Source organism: Acipenser ruthenus, chromosome 22, assembly GCF_902713425.1.
Source record: "Acipenser ruthenus chromosome 22, fAciRut3.2 maternal haplotype, whole genome shotgun sequence".
Taxonomy (NCBI): Eukaryota; Metazoa; Chordata; class Actinopteri; order Acipenseriformes; family Acipenseridae; genus Acipenser; species Acipenser ruthenus.
The window spans coordinates 4,691,165-4,713,331 of NC_081210.1; the positions used below are offsets into that span (position 1 = coordinate 4,691,165).

Consider the following 22,167-nt stretch of genomic DNA (forward strand, 5'->3'; position numbering starts at 1 on the left):
CAAGCAGCTTGACAGGCAGCAGACAATCCAGGGCTGTGTGGAGAACGAGGACATGAGATCGAGACAAAGAGAGGCTGAGACGATAGACTGAAAACTGTAGTGCCACTTCCTGTAGCAAGTCAGTTTAATGTTACACTCAAGCAATATACATTAATTGAGCAATACTGAGCATACGTTTACATTTTTAAATAACAGTTTTGCCATGTCGCTCGCCTTCTAAGTACTGTTTTTTTAATATATTTTTCTGTAGCAAATTAGGCATACATCTCTTCATCCTTATACTGTAGTTAGTTATACAAGTAATTCATGCTGCGGCAGAAATTCATTGTTTAGAAAAAACCTAGCAAAAACAACCATGTTGTCTGGTTTTAATGGCCCTTATTAGTACTAATCATGGACTACCTTACCTGATATACAGTAACAATAGGTTGTCCAAGCTAAGTGCTAATTTAGGATCTGTGAAACTAGACATATTTGTGTTTGCCATAATACAATTTACATGTTTGTTTGTTTTTTACAGCACTGTAATGTTAGCTCATTAAAGATGAAAGAATATTTAAGTAGCTGAAGGGGGACAATTTATGTGCATTCCAACACTGAAAAACCATTGTTTTGAGTCACCGTCGAGCTTGAAGCTGAGGCAGGGAGATAAGAGGAGAGAGACCGGGGCTTGACTTGACTGAAAATGAAGACTGACTGAGGGAAAGTGCGTGAGTCTGCAGTGTGTTGTACTGGCCGGCCAGGCAGGCATCCTAAATACATTTGGCAGCGTGGTCCCGTCTCCACGCCCCAGTAATGAAAAACCAAAAAAAAACGTTCTTAAGCATAGGTTTTAATCTGAGATTCAAACCTAATATTTTGTGGTTGGAAAAAGTTTATACGGAAAATTAAGTAAAATAATACTGTGACAGGGAGGACCCTGCCACTGGTTCAGCTGCGCTGCTGCTTAGTAAACAGGAAGGCGTGCAAAACGGTTGGGGGGGCTTGATTTCCGAAGGTCAAGCCGCAAAGCATGGAGGCGCGCGGATGGCTGACTGACCTTTTCACAAACATCCATGCATCCGCCATCATCCCGTAGGAGTGGAAGGCCGCCAAGATCATCGGCATCCTGAAACTGGGAAAAGACGCCACCGACCTACCGGCCAATTTCGCTCCTCGGGACTTGTTCAAAGCTGATGGGGCGGATTCTCCTGGAAAGGTTGAATCCAATTGAGGAAGTGATCCCCAGGGAGCAGGCAGGGTTCCGAGCCGGTCGAAACTGTTGCGACCAAGTGCTGGCTTTGACCAGCCACACTGAGGTCGGATACCAGAAGAAATTAAAAACAGCGTTCATCAACCTTTTGTCAGCCTACGATACTGTGTGGTGGAAGGGTCTCCTGCTGAAATGATGATGCCCTTCAATCCACCTGATCACTGCAATGCTGAGCAACCGAACTTTCAGCGTGCACCTTGGTGACCGAAAGAGTCACACGCGGAAGTTGAATAACGGGCTCCCACAAGGGTCCATCCTGGCTCCAGCCTTATTCAACATCTATACCAACGACATCCCATCAACAATGTCTATACTTTCTATACATACCATTGAACTATCCATATCTTGTTCTTGTTTCAGATAGAAGTAATCCACTCAGCTCCCTGGTAAATTGATGTTTCAGCACCGCCAGTTGACTCTACACCTGTTGCTGCTCGTGGTTTTGTCATTTGCAGCAATTAAGGCACTGGAATTATGGCCTTATGGTTGGAGCTGAGAAACTGGGAGGCAGTGTGGTTTAGTGGGCAAAGCTGAGGGACTGGGAGTATGAGATTGGCCATCGATAGATGGACAGGCGTCTGACTTGGTATTTAGGGTAAATGTGTGCATAATCTATATTAAACCCAGAAAGACTACAGCTTGATCTCTTTGCATATATCGGAGCAGATGAACACCGCGTTTGCACAGCTGGTATAACAAGGTGGCTGCTGCTTCTCTAGGAGTGGGGTATTCATGGAAAGCACATGAAGATGTGTTGCTGTTTGTTGAGAAGAAATGGGATCCTGTATATTCAGTGGTAACTCTGGACCAGGCAGAGCAACTGGTACGAAACAGACTGAGAATTTCCAATCCCTGTTTGAGATCACACTGCAGTGACAATGATATCTGCAGCCAGTAATCACAATGGAGGAGTTTGGTGGGGTAGTGGATTTGAGTAGCTCAGTGTGGTGTTGGGCTGCAGTGTGGAAGGTTGTGGGTTTGAGTAGCTCAGTGGCTAGAATAACCAGATAACAAGCCACTGGTTTTTGACAGTAAAGAAATAAAACAAACCAGGTTTTGCTGCTGGAAAAGAAGTCTGATCGCATTGCTTTCCTGTTTGGCATGTGTACCTAATACAGGAAAAGTCGGCACAATGCTGCAACAGTTCCCTTGGCTAAAAAAAAAAAAAAAAGTGTGATTTGTTGTTTTAAGAAATTGTATGAATGGGTCTTTTGACTGCATGCGCCTACAGAGGGTAACTAACCAGCACAGCCCCAAACCGTCTCTGGTTTACACGTAAGTCAGTCTTGTCCAGTACATTAAAATACCAGTGATAGTTTCCATCGTTATTATATAGATTAGTGCCTGGATTTTTCCAGTAGAGTGCTACTGAAGCTCCTGTCTCCAGTTTCATTTTCTTTCTGCTGTTTCCATTTCCAGCAGGCAAACCACAGTTACTGGCTAGTCTCCATACTCCCATAAAACTCGGTGGATTTGTACAGTGTTGCTTACTGTATAAAAGAAAAAGATACATTTCTCAGTCCAAAAGCCAGCTCCTGTTAGAGTATAAACCAACACCAATTTTGTAAACTGTTAATTATAAAATAAATACATAATACAACAATCAGTAGACAATATTTCCTGCTTAATGACAATCCAGTTTCTGAATGAATGACTGAATTATGTGTGCAGGAAACATTTTCTGAGAGGACAATTTTTTACTCTTTTCTCGAGGGAACAGGTAGGATCTGCTCAATTGGCAAGTTCAATTCCGAACACTGTCGATTTCACGAATGTCGGTGCTTGAATAGTGATTGATCTGTGTGGTCTCTAAGGTGTGAAAAATTGAATTGTCTACCCTTTATTACTTTCAGTAACATTTTCCCCACATATTCCCATATTATTGTGCAGCCCAAATTGTAATTTCTAATACAATTTCATGTCTTCACTTTAGTAAAGTCTCTGAATGTACAGTGCTATAGAGCCACCACCTATAACTATTGCAGTCCCCACATCCTTTCTTAGCTGGACTTCCCTTTCCAACTCAGGCAGTAAATGTAAGGTGGGTGAGGCAGTATTTATTTGGTTCGATACAACATATCTGATGGTAATTTGCAGGGAATGTACTTGAACTAAAATCATGTATTTGAGGGACCTGATTGATCAAACCTGTTGAACTCTGATAGTGACTTGAAAGACCCTGATTAGAAGCCATGGTGACATGTACTGCAGGCTAGAAGTTTTGCAATGTGTGTGTGTGTGTGGGGGGGGGGGGCCTCGGGTTATGCAGGCATTAATGAATAATGAGAGGTATTAATCTGACCCTGCTCACAAAAGAAACCCCACCTCCAGGACTAGTCTAGCTCCTTCCAGTAACTTCATTTCTTCTGACCCAAGTAGAGGTCAAAGGTCCTGCCAATTTTTAAAACTTGACCTCCTCTCTCAGAGACCCAGTACTATCGGAGAACTCTTTCCAATTACATACCTGACTGTATTGTATTTGTTTTCCATTATGTTTGAAATGCTGTACTGTCCTTTTTAAAAAGGTCCCCTGTCTTTGTAAAAGTTGTATAAACAGTGCTGTGTGTGGCAGTCAGTCTAGCTCCCAGTGCAGTGAGTTACTGTCCATTACACCATGTAGGCCAGCTCTCCAGAGCACTGGCGTACTGCCAGTTACGCCACATGTCAGCATATTTTGTGAGGCAATTATTTTTTTCCATTTTATATTTTATAGCTTTCGCTTAGTTTTTCAGTATTTTATAGCCCATTTGGTTTTCTAAAGTGTTGTTTTTCTGACTCTGTCATTTTTTAAACCAAATAAGATTTCTTCTCCAGATTTGTGTTGCTAGGCAGATTTAATTTGCTTACTGATGAGGTATTTTTCTCTATATCTGATTGGGTGTTTGGCTTTGGTAAGAAGTAATGAACTAATTTTGCATGGATATGTGTAAAACACAAGGAATGTGATTGGTTAACCTGAGTATAACCTGATACATTATAAAGGATCATCTTGCCTATTTAGCACAGGCTAGCCTACCCCAGAAATCTGGAATTAAAAGTTGTGTTTACTGACTGAGCCACCAACACCTCCTGGCTCCCAGGCATGGATTCCTGTGCAGCAGTGCTGGGTACAACATTGATTTATTTGTGGCTAAAGCCTCCTGTATTTCTGTATTGATTCAACCAAAACACTGCAATTTACCTCCATCACTCCAGGCTTCAGTGTGCAGAAGAGTTACTGTTAACCTGCAACACTCTGGACTGCGGGTGTGTTTTCATGAAGAGAAATAGATGCACAGAACTATGTATAAATAAGTCTAGATGGATAAATAATACAGCAGCTCTCAGTGGCAGATGAGAAGACTGTCTGGATCTACCGAGGCTTGGTGATCCAGTGATTAAAGAAAAGGGTTTGATACCAGGAGGTCCCTGGTTCTAATCCCTGCTCAGCCACTGGCTTGCTGTGTGTGACCCTGAGCAAGCCACTTAACCTCCTTGTGCTCCATCCTTCAGATGAGATGTAAAACCAAGGTCCTATTGTGACTGTAGCAGCAGTTGTTGATGCATAGTTCACCCTCTAGTCTCTGTAAATCGCTTTGGATTAAAGCTTCTGCTGAATGTCTAATTAATAATAATAAATCTGAGACAAGCTGTAAACTAAAGGATTTGCTGAGAGGAAACATCTACTTTCTAAGAATTAAAAGCTTTCTATTGAATGAAACTATCCACAACATGTGATTTCCAGTTCCTGCATGTGGAATAATTAGGCAGTTACCCCAGGATAGATAGAGTATATGAGTGAATAACCATCCTGCATGAATAAATAACAAAGGTCAAAGGACAAGACATCCCCGCCGCTGTAGAACATTTGATTTCCACCCAAACTAGGTGTTAAGCTTGAATTCAAAGGATGGATGCCACCTTCAACAGTACAGCGACCGCTACTCTGGCATTGGCCAGTACTTAGTTCTATTTTTACCAGAAAATTACTAAACCGGTCCAACTCCTCCTGGCTCTATTTGGGTGGGTTGAGTGCAGTAAACTGAATGAAGTTATTAGACTGCAGTCATGTTGCTCTGTAGAGTTTCTTCTTAACTGCCAGTCGCTATCCTGTAATGGGTCGTCAGTGACTGATCTGCTCATCGGGGGAGTGACAAGGACGCCTAAGCAGTGTGATCTTCGGTCTGGGTTGAAAGGTATTTTTTCTCTGCTCCTTGGGGACTCTCCCGGTCTGTGGTGGTCATGCTCACTTCTTGAATGTCATAGAGATTGAGCCGGAGAATGTTTGGAAATGAGCTGGTCTCTTTCTCTCTCTCTCTCACGGTGCCTTAGGGGAGTGCTGGAGTAAAAGGGTTTCAGTCTGCAAACGCCATCCATGTCTTTGTTGTCCTGACAGATGTTCGCAGGAGAACAGGCCGAACCCTTTCCCTCGTGCGGAGACCACTGAGTGAGTGTTTGTTTCTGGCAAATCCTGCACATTTGTCTGTCAGCATGGTTACGCAAGCCGTGCCAACTGTTCTGCAGCTCAGAAGCATTTTTTTAGCAGCAGGGAGAATAGTGCAGTACCATTTTTTAAGGGGAATGTTGGGTACCCAGGGTCCTGGCACTCTCAGACTGTCTCACAGACAGCTCTTAATTACAGTACACAGCAGCAGGAGCTGCGTTTTGAAGTCTCCTCAGTGATGCAGATTTTCCGTTACTGAAACGTTCTGATGTCACCCATTCGCAACTCGTTAAGAAGAAATTACAGGGCTAAAGAAAGGTATCTGACAGGGTTGCTCCCAGGCCCTATCTTGTTGTTAGTGACCACATAGGAAATTAGTACTCAGTTTCAAACCTGGTTTCTTTTTACCGAGCACACCATCACTGAAACAGACCTGCGATTAATGGCACTACCCAGATTGAGCTGTGCTGGAACCCTTGCCAAACAGGACTGGCCCGACCATAGAGTTGAAAAGTGAAGATGGAATAAAGCGATGCTTGAGTCGATGAAGAATCGCAGACCAGATTTGACCGTTTGGTCCATTTGATGTCCTTCTGGCCCTGAACCTTAAGAAATAAGCTTTTCTGAGCAGTTTATCTACCATCTAAGCCGCATTGCTCTCCTGCGGATGTTTTATAACTCTTAGTTGGCTGTTGGTTGAGGGCTAGGGGATCAGATGGATGATAGAGCTACCTCACTGCCCCCACAGTGTAGGTCAGCAAGCACAATCCCAACTGTCTGTGCCAGGGTGTGAGCAGTGGGTCTGCTGTCCATTTCAGCAGCAGAGCTGTACTGGCCAGGATTACAGAGAGCAGGCCTGGAGTTAATCCACGAGCATCTGCATGGCTTTGGAGGGGCTGACATGGCTGGAATCAACTTTTCCTGTGGTTTCTTAAGAAAATCTACTTAGTCTCATAAGAGCTTTGCTTTAACAAGGAGACACTTGGCCAGCATGAAAATCTATCATTATTTACGTGCTGAAGCACAGTGAGCCAAGATACTCCCTTTTTGTTGGTCAACCTCTTAATGTCTGCCCTCCAGTATCGCTAGCTGGAGACCGCTAGGGGTTGTCTGGGAGTAACACTGTCCATCTACTGATGCTATGATACACCGTACTCAGAATGGTTCAAATCCGGTCACCCGGTCGCCAAATACGAACCTCAATTATAATATGGCCAATAGATTTTACCATAAAGTCGTCACACTGGCAACTAAGCTTTTACAGTATGTACAACAGAACTTTGGTTCTGTAATAAAGGCTTTCTGCTTAACTGTCAGAATCTGCACCACCCTGTTGATCTCGCAGAGCCAATCCTTTCATGGAACCAGCCCCCTTTTCTTGTTTCCATAGTAACGCGCACCAGCCAGCAAGTTAGGGTAGAACAGCAGAAATTATCATTTCAAATTAATTCTGCATTGTCTGCAGTTAGGAAGAGACAGCTATTGCAAACTTAAAGCGAAATTGCGAAAATTAATAAACTAAAAAACTTTAAAAGCAAGTAGATTCCCCTTACCCCAACAACAAGAAGGGACGAAAGGAGTGTTGAGGTGTGTGCTGCCTTACGCACACACACAGGTGGGTTATAGGAGGGGGTTAAAATAACTACACAGCTTTTAAAACATTCTCTGTGTTTGCAGGAGTGCTGCAGAGCTACAGGCCATTGAGTTTCCCTGACTTGCTCGGTTGGCACATCGATTGTATATAGTTTCCCTCCCACAAATTAAATATAATAAAACACCCATTCTATAAAAACAAAGCATGCAAAAGCAATGTGTGTACAAAATATACACGTCTCCTCATATTGTCCCCGTTTGAAAATGTTGGTGACCATAAAAGTTCACTTGGCCACCAGGTTTTGAAAGCTAGTGGCCAAATGGCCACCACCATACAGAGTGATTTGTCCCACCCTGACTGTGCTGCAGCTTTAGTCTGTCATACTCTACAACACCTGGAAATTTTAATATAAAGTGCAGCCCAGCACTCAAACTACTAAGCAACCTTACCCATTCCCTCTACACTGCAGCCCAGCTCCCTGACTTCTCATATTAAAAAGAAAAAGCGAATTAATCTGTTTATTGTTAGATTGCAGTATACTGTGGCTGCTGTGTATCTACACTGCTGCTGGCAGAGTAGGTAGGGAAGGTTGAGTGGTGGTTGAATCAGATGTCCTACTCAAATGCCTGCTCCCCATTGTGCGCAGAAGCCTGCAGATGATTCCAATAAGCCAGACAATCTCCCAGCTCCACCTGGTGACATTGATCCTGACAGCTGTGATTAATACGTTGAAGACTGATCGTATTTCATGGGATGCAATCGCGGAGAAAGCTGATCCGCTCTGTATTGAGTGAAGGCTGGCTGTAACCCAGATGTGGGCTACTATACTTTGTTTTCTTTTTAAAGTATAACGAAAATAATAGTATACTCTTTATAATGTCGTACCAAACTTTTAACTGCTGCAGGATTTATTTTTAAAAGCCATTACCTATTTTTTTCTGTTGCTGAATGCATGACTTATTTTATTTGACGGTGTAATCACACTTTCCACATTGACATTTCAACAAATTTTGCACGTTCGAAAGCTTAATGTTTTGCATACAACTATGTTGTGTCATCCCATTCAGAGGAAAAATAGATGTATCCCAGCAAAGTGAGAATATCCGTATTGGAGACTACTGATCGGATGAGAGATTGAATTCAGACTTGCACTTCTTGCAAGATCTGCTTCATCAGATTATGCAAATTATTTTCACTACTACCTCTGAAAAGGTCATTTCGATATCTTGAGTGTATCATCCTACATTTATTGTCTGCCTCTGAAAGGCTGGTCTCTTTAAAACCGTTGAAAACCTATAGGCCTATTGTTAAATCACCTCTGTTAAAAGACAAAGTACGAGTCTGTAAAGAGCCATGGGATTATACCCTTTCTGATTATTGTAGAACCTAAACAATTAATCACACAGCTGGGCTAAATCCACACTTGATTCGGAGGTTCTTGTCTTCATGACTTGTGGATGGTTTATCAGGGCATGTTTGTGTGTCGCAGTCAGATGTCATTGGATTCGACTGTTGACTAGAATTGATGTTGACAAACTCCTGCCTGTTTTATTTATATAAGTTGTTCTGCTTTGTCCTTGTTTGTTTCTGTCCCCCTAACCTTGACGTTCTGGTGGTGATCTGGGAAATGTACATGTGTGTGTGTGGTGCTGGTAGCGTATTTCAGTCAACCAGTGCCTAAACTTATAATAATCTATGACATTAGTCTGTTGATCTAACCATGAATCCACACACTGTTTCTCATACTGTTACTTGCCCCTTTGTTCACAAGTTCACAAATCTTGTCACTTAACCGTTGGACTCCTGTAGAAACAAAGTAACATGCTTCCGAACTTTCCTAATACCAGAGATATCCCTTTACGCTAGCCTGTGTACTACAACCCCATTTAACCCTTGGACCAGATGAACACATTAACTGTAGTGTTGGCTCAGGACACACACTCTGGAGGGAGGATCAGGGATATGTCCGGTATCATTGTTAAATAGCTGTTTATGTATGTGGCAGGCTGTTGTGTTGGACTCGTCCAATATGCTAAGCCTTTAGCATACCCAGCATTGGCCTATTGAATAACAGTACTGTAAATGGGTTACCTCCAGTAACAGTCAATCCCAGGTCAGCCTATCGGAATGCTGTTAATTCCTGTTTTTGTTGTGACCTCTGTCCGGGTCCACCTGGGATCAGTCACACCAAGTCCTGGAATTGCCACACTTACTGGAAGAGTGAGAACTTTTACTGGATGCATGTCAAAGGCTACCAATAATGAGATCTAATGACCAAATCTACCCTTGGTCCTGTTCTAGAATTCCCTTCCTCTGTGATGTGAGAAAATCTTGTCCTTTTTTTTTTTTTTTAAAGCCTGAAAGAATGTGAAAGAGAATGTGGCAGGCCAATGTCATTTTGACTGTGTGGATAGATTCTGTGCTCTGTTGTAATGCCTGGAAGTGACAGTATGTATTGTACCTTGTTTCAAAAGAGTCATTTGCTTGTTGCATGAGGTTGATAGAAATCTCATGCTGTGATGGTCTATGAAGTAACTTAAAAGAAACATCTTTCTCAAAGTCTTCAAATGCCCTTTGATTTTCACCAAAATGTCTAAATAAATAAATAAATAAATAAAATCAATGAAGGAGGAGAAAAAGGGTCACAATTCACTATGCATCTTTTAGCAAATAGCACAGTCCTTTTTTTGTGCAGAGTGCAATAAAGTGACTATTCCATGATGAAAAACCTATATTTACATAGATCTGGGTGTGGATGTAATACACCCAGTTACGCAGCCCTTCAGTACAACAGAGTATAGCAACATAAAATCACATTGACCACGTAATTACAGGAGCAACCTTCTCCAGATCAAGATAAATAATCCAGACCAGAAAGCAACACAGTCACCAGGCAAGTAAAACACTAAACCATTTCCAAAGAAAGAGAAAACCAGCCGCATGGCCCAGTGTGTTTAACAAACCAAAAATAGGAGTTAATTAAAGACTGCCGTTATCACAATACCACATTGAATTTTTACGAGTTTACAAACACTGGATTTTGCTACCTCTTCTCAACAAGTACATCAAAAATCCCGATGCACCGTTATAAAGACAAACTTTTTTGCAATGGGTTTTTCAATGCACTGACAAATACTGTACTGTATCAAACACATGATCTGTGTCTCAAACCTTAAAATACCTTATTTGAAATTAATTTCAACATTCTGTATCTCTACTATAAAAAGCGTACATTAAACATTGAACAGTACCTGAATATATAATGGCACTTGAATGGCCCTTCTCAACCTCTGTAATGTAATGGCTCGATATATTGGTTATTAAAAATAAACACACAAAAATAGCACATTCTTTATAGATACTTGGTATTTAAATAAAGTGCATTACACAATCCATTTGTCCAGTAAACATGTTGATTAAAATAATGGGAGGAACCACTTCTTGTAACTTCTCTAATGAAACCATTTTCAGATGACTGTTTACTGTTTACTAATATTAGCATCCAATCATAAAATCTTGAGGTAAAAGCAGATTTTGACTAATGATTCTCACAGTAAGCGCATAGCAAAGTGTAATAAAGCACAGTGAAAGCAAGAGCATAGATAAGCATTGTAAAGAACAGCAAGGTATGGTAAAGCATATTAATAAACATGGCAAACCAGGGTAAATTATGGTAAATACACAGGGAAAGCATGATAAAACTGCAAAGATACCGTGGTAGACTTTTATAAGCAACGATAAAAATATAAGCTTGTCTTTATATTTAACCTCTGTATTGATGGACTATTAAGTGTATCTCAAAATATGCTATAGTGCAGTACATCATATTTGTAACAAACGGTGTACACATGAAATTGTGTGTGTTATGCATCCGGAAAAGTTTTTCTTTTTTTTTGTATTGATCTGTGTTACCATAGTGTCCCCTGGTTTGCCATGTTTTTTAATATGCTTTTTAATATGCTTTACCATACCTTGCTGTTCTTTACAATGCTTGCCTATGCTTTCACTGTGCTTTATTACACCCTTCTATTACAGTAATGTCCTTTTAAAAATGTGTTTGGGTTTTACTTTGGAAAGTATGATACTGTCCTATTTAGTGAATCGGAAACGCAGCAATAAACCCAAACATTCATATCATAGGCTATGGCTGTGGTAGCAACAAAACTGTTGTCGTAACTACCACCACACGTCGCTTGCTGTAAATTTCAGAGGTTGGGATAATAAATGAAAGGGGTTAACTATAGCATTGTGGGAATCTGCACTGGATGATAAGGTTATGTTTTGTTGTACTGTTTGTACTTTGCATAAGGTTAAATAGTGTTTACATAAAGCAGGTGAATCCTGGTGCAATATTTTATAAAGAAAGTTTTTTAAAGTTTGCAGTACTTGTGACCTAGGTGTGTACTACTGCAATGGCAGTGTTCAGGAATGATGTTAAATTAATGTTAGTAGATCTTGGTTTTACATTGTGTGGAAGATATAACTTGCTGTGAGGTTCCTAAACAGAACTTCAGTATGAACAGGAATGAAAGCTAAAATATGAAATTGCTCAGATTTTGGGGGTACACAAAAATGGACAGGTCTGGGTGCCCAACATGTAATCTTAGTATTTTTAACTGGCGTATTTTGTTGCGTTGCGAGTGAAAGAAACTAAATATTTAAATCAAGACTAAAAAAAAAAAAAAAAAAAAAAAATCACTCTGACTTCCCTCCCTGTCCGGATGACTTCATCTCGAAGGGTTTTAATAAATAGGTTCTCCTCCCAGTGGGGTTCTTGTGTTGCCCTGATTGGGAGAGTCATTCTTGAGCTGAGCTGTGGTGGGGATAGGAGAGGAAGGAAGGAGGTGTCTGGGAGAGCAAGGGGGCAGGGGCTCGCTGACAGACAGCTCCCTTTCACTGGAGCAGCGAGAAGCCAAGCCGAGAGAGTCTGTCTTGCATACCTAATGAGGCAGCCCATTCACCGCTGCCAGAAACACCTCATTTTTCTCAGACAGACTCCACATACTGAAGCCTGAGTGTGACTTGCATAGTTTATTACTGCCCAATACTGCCCTCCTTTCCTTATAAATAGAGCTGCTGGGCAGGGAGGCAGTGTGGCCTAGATGCTAAAGATTTGGGACTGGAAAGCATGGTCTAGTGGTTAAAGCTGCTCATGGACTGGGAGACAGTGTAGCTAGCGGACAGAACAGAGTGACTAGGAGATGGTCAGTGGTGAGAGCTGAGAGACTGGGAGAGCTGTGGCCTTGGCGTTATGCTTAAACTTATTGTCTGCTACCAGTTAGTGACAACATAACAGTAGAAAGGACCTGAGTCTGAATTCAAGCTGTACAGCTATTAGTAACCAATCCATAACACGCATTTGTAACACAGTGAATGGATAGCAGCTGGTCTAAGTGCTGTACAGCCCATGTTTATAGTGAACTACATTAGCACCTAAACATATGCAGCCCGTGGAGAGCTGAAAGTGTATTTTGTGTGTGCTTGTATGCAATAGTTAGGTTAGAGGCAGGGAAGCAGGCAGGCAGACAGGGAGGCAGGCAGGCAGGGAGGGGAGTAATGTAGTCGTGGTGGTGGGGGAGTCTAATTTAAGTATTTTTGTTTGTGGTCATGTAGCTCCTGTGGTTTGTCTGTTCTCTAGGCGGCGGGCATCCACTTCGTGTGACCTTGCAATTCTCATGTTCTATATGACAGTGATTGAGTCAGTCAGGGGTAACACGTTGCCTTAGCATTAAGCACTGCCATAATGGCAGACAAACCTACACAATGACAGCGGTGTGTGTGCTTAATGCTGGATTTTAATATGAGTCAATGTGTCAGATTTTCTTCTTAAAAGGTGTCAAAATATAGGCTCTGAAGCAGTGCTTTAAACAGGAGCCTGATACTGCGTGGGAATATATTGCCACATTCTGGGGTGGACAGGCAAACACCCAAAAACACACAGAGAGTAGTAACCATATAGACATACGGTACCAACTCAACCCAATCCCCAGTTACTGCTGCTTAAAATTACGATTTATTTTTCATCCACCATCTAGACGCATTCTCATTCCCATAAATCGAAAACAAAACAGTTGAACTTGTACATCACAATGATTAAGACATATATATAGTTTACCTGAGTTTTTTTATAGATAAAACACACGTCCGTACTAACCTATACTGACACATCCATGCTCTCACAAACAAGTACAGTAGTTCTGTTAGACTGGAGTAACCCACTCCACCATTGGATGGAGGTTGTATTTGTTGTTCAGTGTTGTGTTGAATGTTGTGCATCCCTGTGTGTGTAGCTGCTACTACGATGAGTGTTGAGAAGGCTCTCTAATCAGACTGAATTGCCCTTTGTTAGAGAATGCTCTGGACGCACCTGGAGGAATGACTACTGAAGGAAGCATGCTGGTAAACTCACAGCATAGTCAAATCATTGTTGTGATGATCTAGACGAAGTAAATATACCCGCATGACCTGCAGACAATTAAAAGAAACCGTCCATTCAATCTTTTGAAGGTCAATGGAGCTGAGAAATGTATTTGGTACCACTAATTTCATCCAGAAATGCAAATATGAACAAGCTGTACCTCAGACAGCATGGTGGTAGGAGCTGGATAGTAAGTTCCTGTACTTCACAGGTACTGCAGTCCATGTCCTATTAGCAGCAGGAGGCGCTGTACAGTATGGTTCACCTCCTACAAGGAACAAAACTTGTAAACCTGCCTTTAGTGTGCATTTAAAAAACAAATATTCATAGAAAGCAAATGAAAATGGTCATATGGGAGATCCAAACGGCTTTCACATCTGTTCCTCTGTCTGTATCTGCTTGCTTTGGCTGTGCTTCTGTACAGCTCTGCCAAGCAGCTTTTAATGTGTTGTGAGTGCCAGAAACTCACCAGGCCTTTTATAAAAAATAAAACTGTAGGATTGTTGCAGTACCTTGGAACTGGGGATCAGAGATAATACTGCTAGTAATGCACTTTTTAATTAGTGCTCATTAATATGCACAGCACGACTATATAGTGATACTAGTTTCAGATGCCCGCTTGGCTCTCCGTTCACTACGTTTGTTAGAAAATGTTTGTTTTTGATACCACCATCCTTTTTCAGAAACTGTAGGGGTGGTTAGGAAATGCAGTTCTCAAACCTGGATGATTGTTAGAGAGAACTACTGTGCCATGCATTGCTTCTCTGTGGAAAATAATATTAAGCCAGTTGAACCTAGGTTAGTGGTGCGTCTTACTCTAGACAGAACGCGTGTTTGCACACAAGAGCCCGACATCCCTCTTCCACTTTGAGGTCCAGTTGACCTGAAATAATCTTCAAATCGGCTTCAAGTGCACTAAACAAGTGAGCTGAGTGTTAGACAGGATGACAGCAAATGGAATCTCGGGAAACAGGCCAAAGTAAACCCCTCCACCCCCCCACCCCCCCACCCCCCTTGACGGGGCAGATGGTACTGAATGGCTCTTTATTCTCTCAGCACAGACCTCACTCACTGACAAGGGACTGGGACTGAACTGGGATTTAAACCAGAATCTCTAGGCTTTGGTTGCCTTTGTTTTATGCTGCTCTGCTTTGCTCCCAGGCTTTCCTCTTTTGATTTTAAATATTTATTGCACAGCTATCACGAATCACTAACTCAACCTGATTTTTTTTAATCCTAAAATCGTAAAAATGTATTAACAGCTGGGCGATTTATCATAGCTTGCCCTGTAGGACCTTACTGAAAATGAGACCATATCTCTGTGAAAAATATCCAGCTTTAACCTTGTGGGGGTGGGAAAGAAGGGGAAGAGGGGAGAGCAAGTCAAACATAATAAAGTAAACTGGAGGACACCCCCGTTCCAGTGACTGATTGTGAGGCTTTCGGTCTCACAAGAGGCACAGTTTGGAGAAAAACAATGGGACTGCAACTGTGAGTGCAGAGCTCCGATCCCAGCGCGGGCTGCAAGATGAATCCGCACACTGGATCGATCCATACTATGCTGGCAGCCTCTCCACCTCCAGTGGTTTCTCATGCTATTAATTCCATGCACTGTAATTTCCTCTTAAAAGCCCCTTTTTCTGTCTCTGCAGAGCGCAGAACAGACAGGAGATTAAAGAGCTGCTAGGGCTCGAAGTTATAAACTAACTAAAATATGAAATATTTCAACCTGCAGCCCAACCATTGTCAGGCCGTGCTTGCCGAAAGCCAAATCTTCAACTCCTTGAAAATGTTCGTTATTGGACCATGCGACTTGCAATACGGAAACGCTAACCCAGAATACCAATTGTGAGGCCTGCTATCATCTCAGTGTAATTCCTTGTTGTCTGTTTTAGAGCACATTTCTATAGTTTTCCCTTCTGTGCACAATACTAGAAAGACGCTTGTTCAGTATGTATTTAATCTGCTATAGCTTCCTCTCCTCTTCAGGCTCACTACTGTGTAACTGTGAGACCAGACTGCTTCTGGACCTTTCTGTTTTAATATATTCCTAGGCACTCTTGTTGACAAATCTCTGGGTGATGCACTGTTTAAACTGCACTAACAAAGCACTGTAAGTAATACCTGCCCTGCAAACACCCAGAATGGACTGTGAAACCTAATTATGGCTTTTGGCCCAATGAAGTGCTTGTTCTTGTACTATGAATTAAACCGGATGTCTGTCATTGTAGCTAGAGGATTACTGATAACTTCACAATAACCATTATGCAAGGATCTCGTTTATTAACATCCCCCAAAGGTAGTGCTTGCAACACTGCGAGACTGGGAAAGAATAATGGCAGCTGCCAGTGCTGTTGTCCCTTTTTAATAAGCATCTGCAGAAACAAGTGTACTAATGTAGGAATATTCGTTCAGTAATGCATCTATTACATTAAATTTTTATTGTTTTCCATCTTCAGGATGGCTATTACTCTCACCGGCCCAAGGAGAAAGTGCGAGTGGACAGCAACAACGAAAACTCGGTGCCCAAGGACTTTGAGAACATCGATAACAGCAACTTCGAAGCACGCTCCCAGCCACAGAAGCAGGTGCTGAGCAAGCACAAGGAGCGGCTGCAACAGAAATCACAGGCGGAGGAGCGCTGGAAAGAGAACGCCCTGATCCTGGGTAAGAACTCCAACGAGGTGATCCAGTATGGGGAGACCAAAACAGCAATGACCCTGCCAGGTCGGAACCACAGTAAGACCAACCCCGGGGTTCAGACGAGCCACAGGGCGGTCAAGCTGCAGCCGAGCCCCAGTTACATGCCTCGCCCGCATCACCAGCAGCTGCAGCAACATCATGGCAAGAAGGGAGCAGCCGGAGCCGTCGCCTCGCCCCAAATCAAATACGACCAGCCGCCCAAGTGCGAGATCAGCGGCAAGGAAGCCATCTCCGCCCTGTCCCGAGCCAAGACCAAGGAATGCCGCCAGCGTATCGCAGAGGTTTACTGCCAGCACAAAGAGAGGCTCCTCATGCCCGAGAAAGTCAACCGCTTCTGTCCTTTAGAAGGTGAGTGTTTGCGACTTTAACTTTTTTATGGGTTGTCAAACACTTTTTATTTATTTATTTTTTGTTTCGACTAGGGATTATTGTTAAGGAGCAGTGCTGTGCTGCCGATCGGAGAACCGAGAGTAGAATGTAGTTTACATTCTGAATGTGTTAATGTGGCTCCATTTAGGTTTTCAAGTGTGCTGATTCATATTCATTCCTGTTAATTTTTGCCGAATTCGAAACAGGCTGTACTATCCTGCTACTATATCGTCAAATTCATGCCATTACAGAGCTGAATGATTAACATTGAGGATCATGCATTTTTAATGGTGTGTGTGGAGGGGTCGCATTGACTTCAAGTCACAGTCGTGCCCTTAGCAAAGAGTAATGAGATTGGAGGCAGCAGGCTGCTGTTGGCACTGCTGTGATTGTCTTGGCATAGTGCTATTACTCAGCTGTGTAGTAGAAAAGCACACTCAGACTTAACCTCTTTCTGTCCAAACCTTAAGATGGATCCTCTGTTCAACAAATTCTTGTATCTTAATGTCCATTGTCTACATCTGCAATTAGGCCTATATAAAAGTTTACTTTTACATTAAAAAGCAAATGCTGGCAACCCTCTGCTGCAATCCTTTGGAAAGGGTATTTGGAAGAGGATCTTCACTGCTAGAGTATAGACATGCTGTCATTTAGAAATAGAGGATTTAGGAATTCACCTGGACTCCGCTCTAAGCCTGGTCGTACCCTGGAGATGCTGCGGCTATGGGTAGTTCATGCAGTCTCACTGCCAGGCACAATGTGCTTGTCAAGAATGGTCAGGGTCAGAGAGAACACCTAGATTTCAACCAGAGGACTAGGGGATCGATTGACAGCTGTCCTTAGGTCCGTTGGCAAAGTTCCTGAACAAATCCCCAACCTCTTTCTGAGCTTGCAATGATATATTCAATATTGAAGAAGCTGAGCTAATTTAGGCTATTACACTTAAATGACCATAAACTATTCATTAGAAGAAGGTATTTTTAATCTGCAAGTACAGACTGATTTAACAGAACGGTGGCTCTGCTGTGTGTGTGTGTGTGTGTGTGTGTGTGTGTGTTTTCATAAAGGCTGCGTGTGTTTGTGCTCACCCAATATAAATGTCATAGCCATGCACATACAGAGACACTCACAAACAATTCTGCCCAGCTCCGGAGCGACTAATCTTATGCACGCCATGGGTAATCTTTACAAAGCTGTCAGCCTCACCAGTTTTAATTGCATTCCCTGGGACATATTTTCTGTTGAAGATGTCTCCTTATAATTATAGCCAATTTCTCAGGCTGACACTAAGAATGCAGAGACAGCCGGCAAGAGATCTGTATTTCACGGAGCTCCCTTTGTGTGTTTGTCTTGTCTGCAAACGTGACCTTATTTCAGCAGAGTAAGCTTGTGAGACAGGCTTTGTTGGGGGCTGTCTTGTCATCCTATTCTCAACTTGCGGATTTCAGTGTCATCTTGTTTTATTGCTGTGCATTGATACCGTGGATTTCACCCCCATGCTTCTAACAAGGTTGTGTTGAGGACTGTTGCATAGAATACTTGAGTAGGAGCCTCCTACATTACAACAGCAAATATATCCACAGCATACAGTACAAGGAAACCAATCGGCATATTCACAGGATAAACATCATGGCCCAAAACTACTGATGCATCAGTTATGGCAATAGTGCTGTTAAATGGTTTTCATACTGATTAGTAATGTGCATATATGTCAGTGAACTTCATCTAGGAACTTTACCATTGCCATTGACATTTGAGGTAACCTCCCTTTGACACAGAGTATGGAAGTCTGATGACATTTGTGGAATCTGATCAAGAAATAAATGCTGGTTATCCAAGCCTTGAGTGACATTTTAGAAATAGCTCTCTTTCAAGGAACCAAACTGATTCTAATGAGAAGGGAAGCCAGGGAGTGGTAACTGCGGCTGGGCAGGGCAGGGCTGTGCTGGGCAGGGCTGTGCTGGGTCACAAAATTGATAGTTTTACCAAATACAGTGGGGCAGCTTCTAATACAGCTTTGCTTGAGCGTGGACGTCATTGTAAGAGAGCTATTACTTTAGGCTATAAATAACAACATTTAGGTTGAAAATAGCACTCTATTATCACAGTAATTGCTGTAAATCTTTTTTCTTTCTAAAGCTGTCTGCCTGCAGATTTACGATGCAGACACACAGGGCTGTGGCTTCCCATGGCTTCCCATATTTAGACTCACGAAGGAAGAAGTCGCAGTGTGGCCGATTTGTTATAGCCTTCCCCCTTAGTTAGAATGCAGTAAAGATAGTATGTATCCTTAAAATAGAAATACTGTCATTAATTACACAAGCAACAACTAGAAAAAAAAGCACAGCTCTTCCTTCCTGGGGGGGTGGAGGGTGGGGTGGGGGAAATGCTGAAGGATGTCATTACCCTACAAGTACACGCGTCTGATACATTGCTCGTCATATTTTAAGTTAATCTGCTTTTCTGATTGCTTTCAGAACAGTCCCACAGCACCTAGTGATGGCGAGTTACAGAGATGTATTTAAATATTTAAAAAGCCAATGACAAGTGTTTGTAATGAGCGACAGCACTGAAACCACAGGGTGGCAAGAGCGGGTCAGAGGAAGACTGTGATTTGAACATTTTATGAGCACTTTGTGCAGTGCTGCTCTTACACAGGCATCTGCAGTAAAGTTCACAAGCCAGCTTCCCCTTAGCCAACACATTTGCTTTCCTGCTGCAATAATTACTCTGTTTATTTTTTTTAAAAAAGTTCACCCCAACCAAACCACAATTAATTCTAATTATAAATAGATTTTGTCAGTTTAGTAAATCAGAGTGCATTAAATGTTTTTCTGCCTGTGCTGTGGTGTCTGGTTTGGTTTACTTGCCTTGTATTACTTGAATAATGTTAATGATGCACTTTAATATGCTTTTAATGGCTTACTCATTTTGTATTAATATTTATTGTATGTGCCTAAGACCCATGGAAATTAGCCCATTGCTGTTAGGGGTAATGCATCTCATTTTGATTAAACACAGCATGATGACTCCCTATAAATAAACATTGTTTTCTATTCTATATTCCAGCCCCAGCTACTGAATATACTATGAACCCATACACTGCTCTGCAGCAGAAACATGTGGGCTGTAGGCTTGCATGGGTTTTGCCTGTCTGAACATTTTGATAAATAAATACATTCTAAAGCAAGAATACCTTGCACAGTAGCGCTGCTGTGTTTTAAGATGTAATGTGCAGTAGTCCTGGCTGCACTGTATTCTTCTTCCTCTTCTTATCTTCACACTGTCTCACTACCACTCTCCACCTCTCCACACACATACACACTCTCTGCCCTTGCCTGCTTTTGCTCCCCAGTGCTCTTCACTGCATCCAACTTGTCCTAGCTCTGTCTGTGACTCATTGATGCCCTTGTCTCAGCCCCTCACTCACTCTCTCGCTCCCCAGGTAAGGCGAATGTGAACCTGCAGTGGGATGATGAATCCGTGGAGCCCGTGCCCCCAAACCCGGTGCGGATCGCCTTTGTCATGGTGGTGCACGGCCGGGCCTCCCGCCAGCTGCAGAGGTTGTTCAAGGCCATCTACCACGCTGACCACTACTATTACATCCACGTGGACCAGGTACATACTGAGCCAGTTTCTCAAACTGCTTCAACTGAATTAAAAAAAGAATCTCAATGATACAATATATTGCACTTGAACTCAATATGTATCACATTGAGTCAATATATTGCACACAGGCATAAGATATCCAGATAGGTACAGAGAGATCCCGGACCTCTCTTACTGCAGCTCCTCAACTAAACTGGTAGAGGCACCACAAGGTCTGCTTAGCCTTTTAAACCTATAGAGTGTACAGTATAACAAACTGTGGGGGCCTGTGATCAAGCGTTGATCAGCCCATCTCTCATTTTCTCCCTTCCATGCAGCGCTCAAACTATCTGCACAGACAGGTAGTGGCGATGGCCAGTCAGTACCCCAACGTGCGGGTCACTCCCTGGCGCAAGTCCACTATCTGGGGAGGAGCCAGCCTGCTGACCATGTACCTGCAGAGCATGAAGGACCTGCTGGACATGAGCGACTGGAGCTGGGACTTCTTCATCAACCTGAGTGCGGCCGACTACCCCATCAGGTGAGGGGGTGGTGGGGCTGGAATTGGGACTTCTCCCAATATATGTATATATATAATACATGGATGATGGTACATTCGTATCTCGGTCTCCATAATATATGACGTCACAGAAACCTTAGATGAAATTATTTTGCTGTAACTCACTGAAGCCCATCTATATATATATATATATATATATATATATATATATATATATATATATATATATATGTATATATATATATGTATGTAGGTGCGTTGGTGAGTGTGTGGGACACAAGGCCAATGAAGAGCAGTTTCTGTTCTCGCAGCTCTCGCTGCTAAGTCTGAAGAGACTCAGTCAGAAAGTGATGAGTGCATGGAAAGTATTTAGAAAAGGGGAGGGAACTTAAAAGAATTAAGACCGAACTATCTTCACCTTCATTCCAGAACATTTGCATTTTAAGCATATTGTGAGAAATGGCTGACAGCAGGCATTTTACACCACCGCACGCTCACCACTGAGAGTGAAAGGGGAGGGACCGACAAACAGAAAGAAGTACATTTCGGGATTGGGGGGGGTCCCTCTACAGTGCGGAAATGAGGCATATGGTTACATGCATGTTTGTCTAGTATCATACACTGCTGTCATCAGTACTAAAAGAAATGTATGACAGGAGAGGACTTATAACAAGTTCCTAGTAATAAATACAGCTTTTTAATGCAGACATAATTTGACAGACTTTTTTGGTTGTGATGATGCATAGCCATGCAGAGTTCAGAATAGTAAATCTATGTGGGAGGATGCAAATATATCTCAAGTTTACTCATTTACAGTGGGACTGAGTATGTGTGGGTGCCTCAGTGAGTCAGTGACCACACGTACATCTCAGCCAGTGAGTGAGTGAGTGAGTGAGTGAGTGAGTGAGAGAGAGAGATAGAGAGAGACACACGGACTGGACTTTCCTCTCAGCGGGAGTCTGCTTTATGTCTGTGTGGTCTCCCTCGCGTGCGCTTGGTTATTAATCCCACTGTGATGTTTCTCCGAAGGGAGGGGAGCTGCAATCTCCATGCAGCATCCATAATTTCCCCTCTAATTCCCAGATAATATCCGTGCTTCTGCATGGATTGCTATGAGAGCTGCACTGGGCTGCCCAGCACAGCAGGGGGTCGCTGGCAGTCAGAGGCGAGTGGATCGGTTACACACTCGCTCTGTCAATGAAGCGGGGACTCTTGGCAGCTTTGAGTCTTGCTATTCTTCCATCCCTTTTTTAAAGTAGCTGCTTTTATAGACAGTACTGAACAACCAGACTGCCGGTGG

At 42.6% G+C, this 22,167-nt stretch overlaps 1 protein-coding gene across 2 annotated transcripts in view; it reads left to right on the plus strand.

Moving 5' to 3' along the window:
- LOC117431041 (xylosyltransferase 1-like) overlaps positions 1-22,167 on the plus strand; it is a 50,892-nt gene that overhangs the window by 12,248 nt on the left and 16,477 nt on the right. For both annotated transcript variants that reach the window (XM_034051626.3, XM_034051624.3), the window contains exons 2-4: positions 16,147-16,738; positions 20,205-20,377; positions 20,686-20,888. In XM_034051626.3, the coding sequence (XP_033907517.2) occupies positions 16,147-16,738; positions 20,205-20,377; positions 20,686-20,888 (968 nt within the window). The remainder of the gene's footprint in view (positions 1-16,146; positions 16,739-20,204; positions 20,378-20,685; positions 20,889-22,167) is intronic.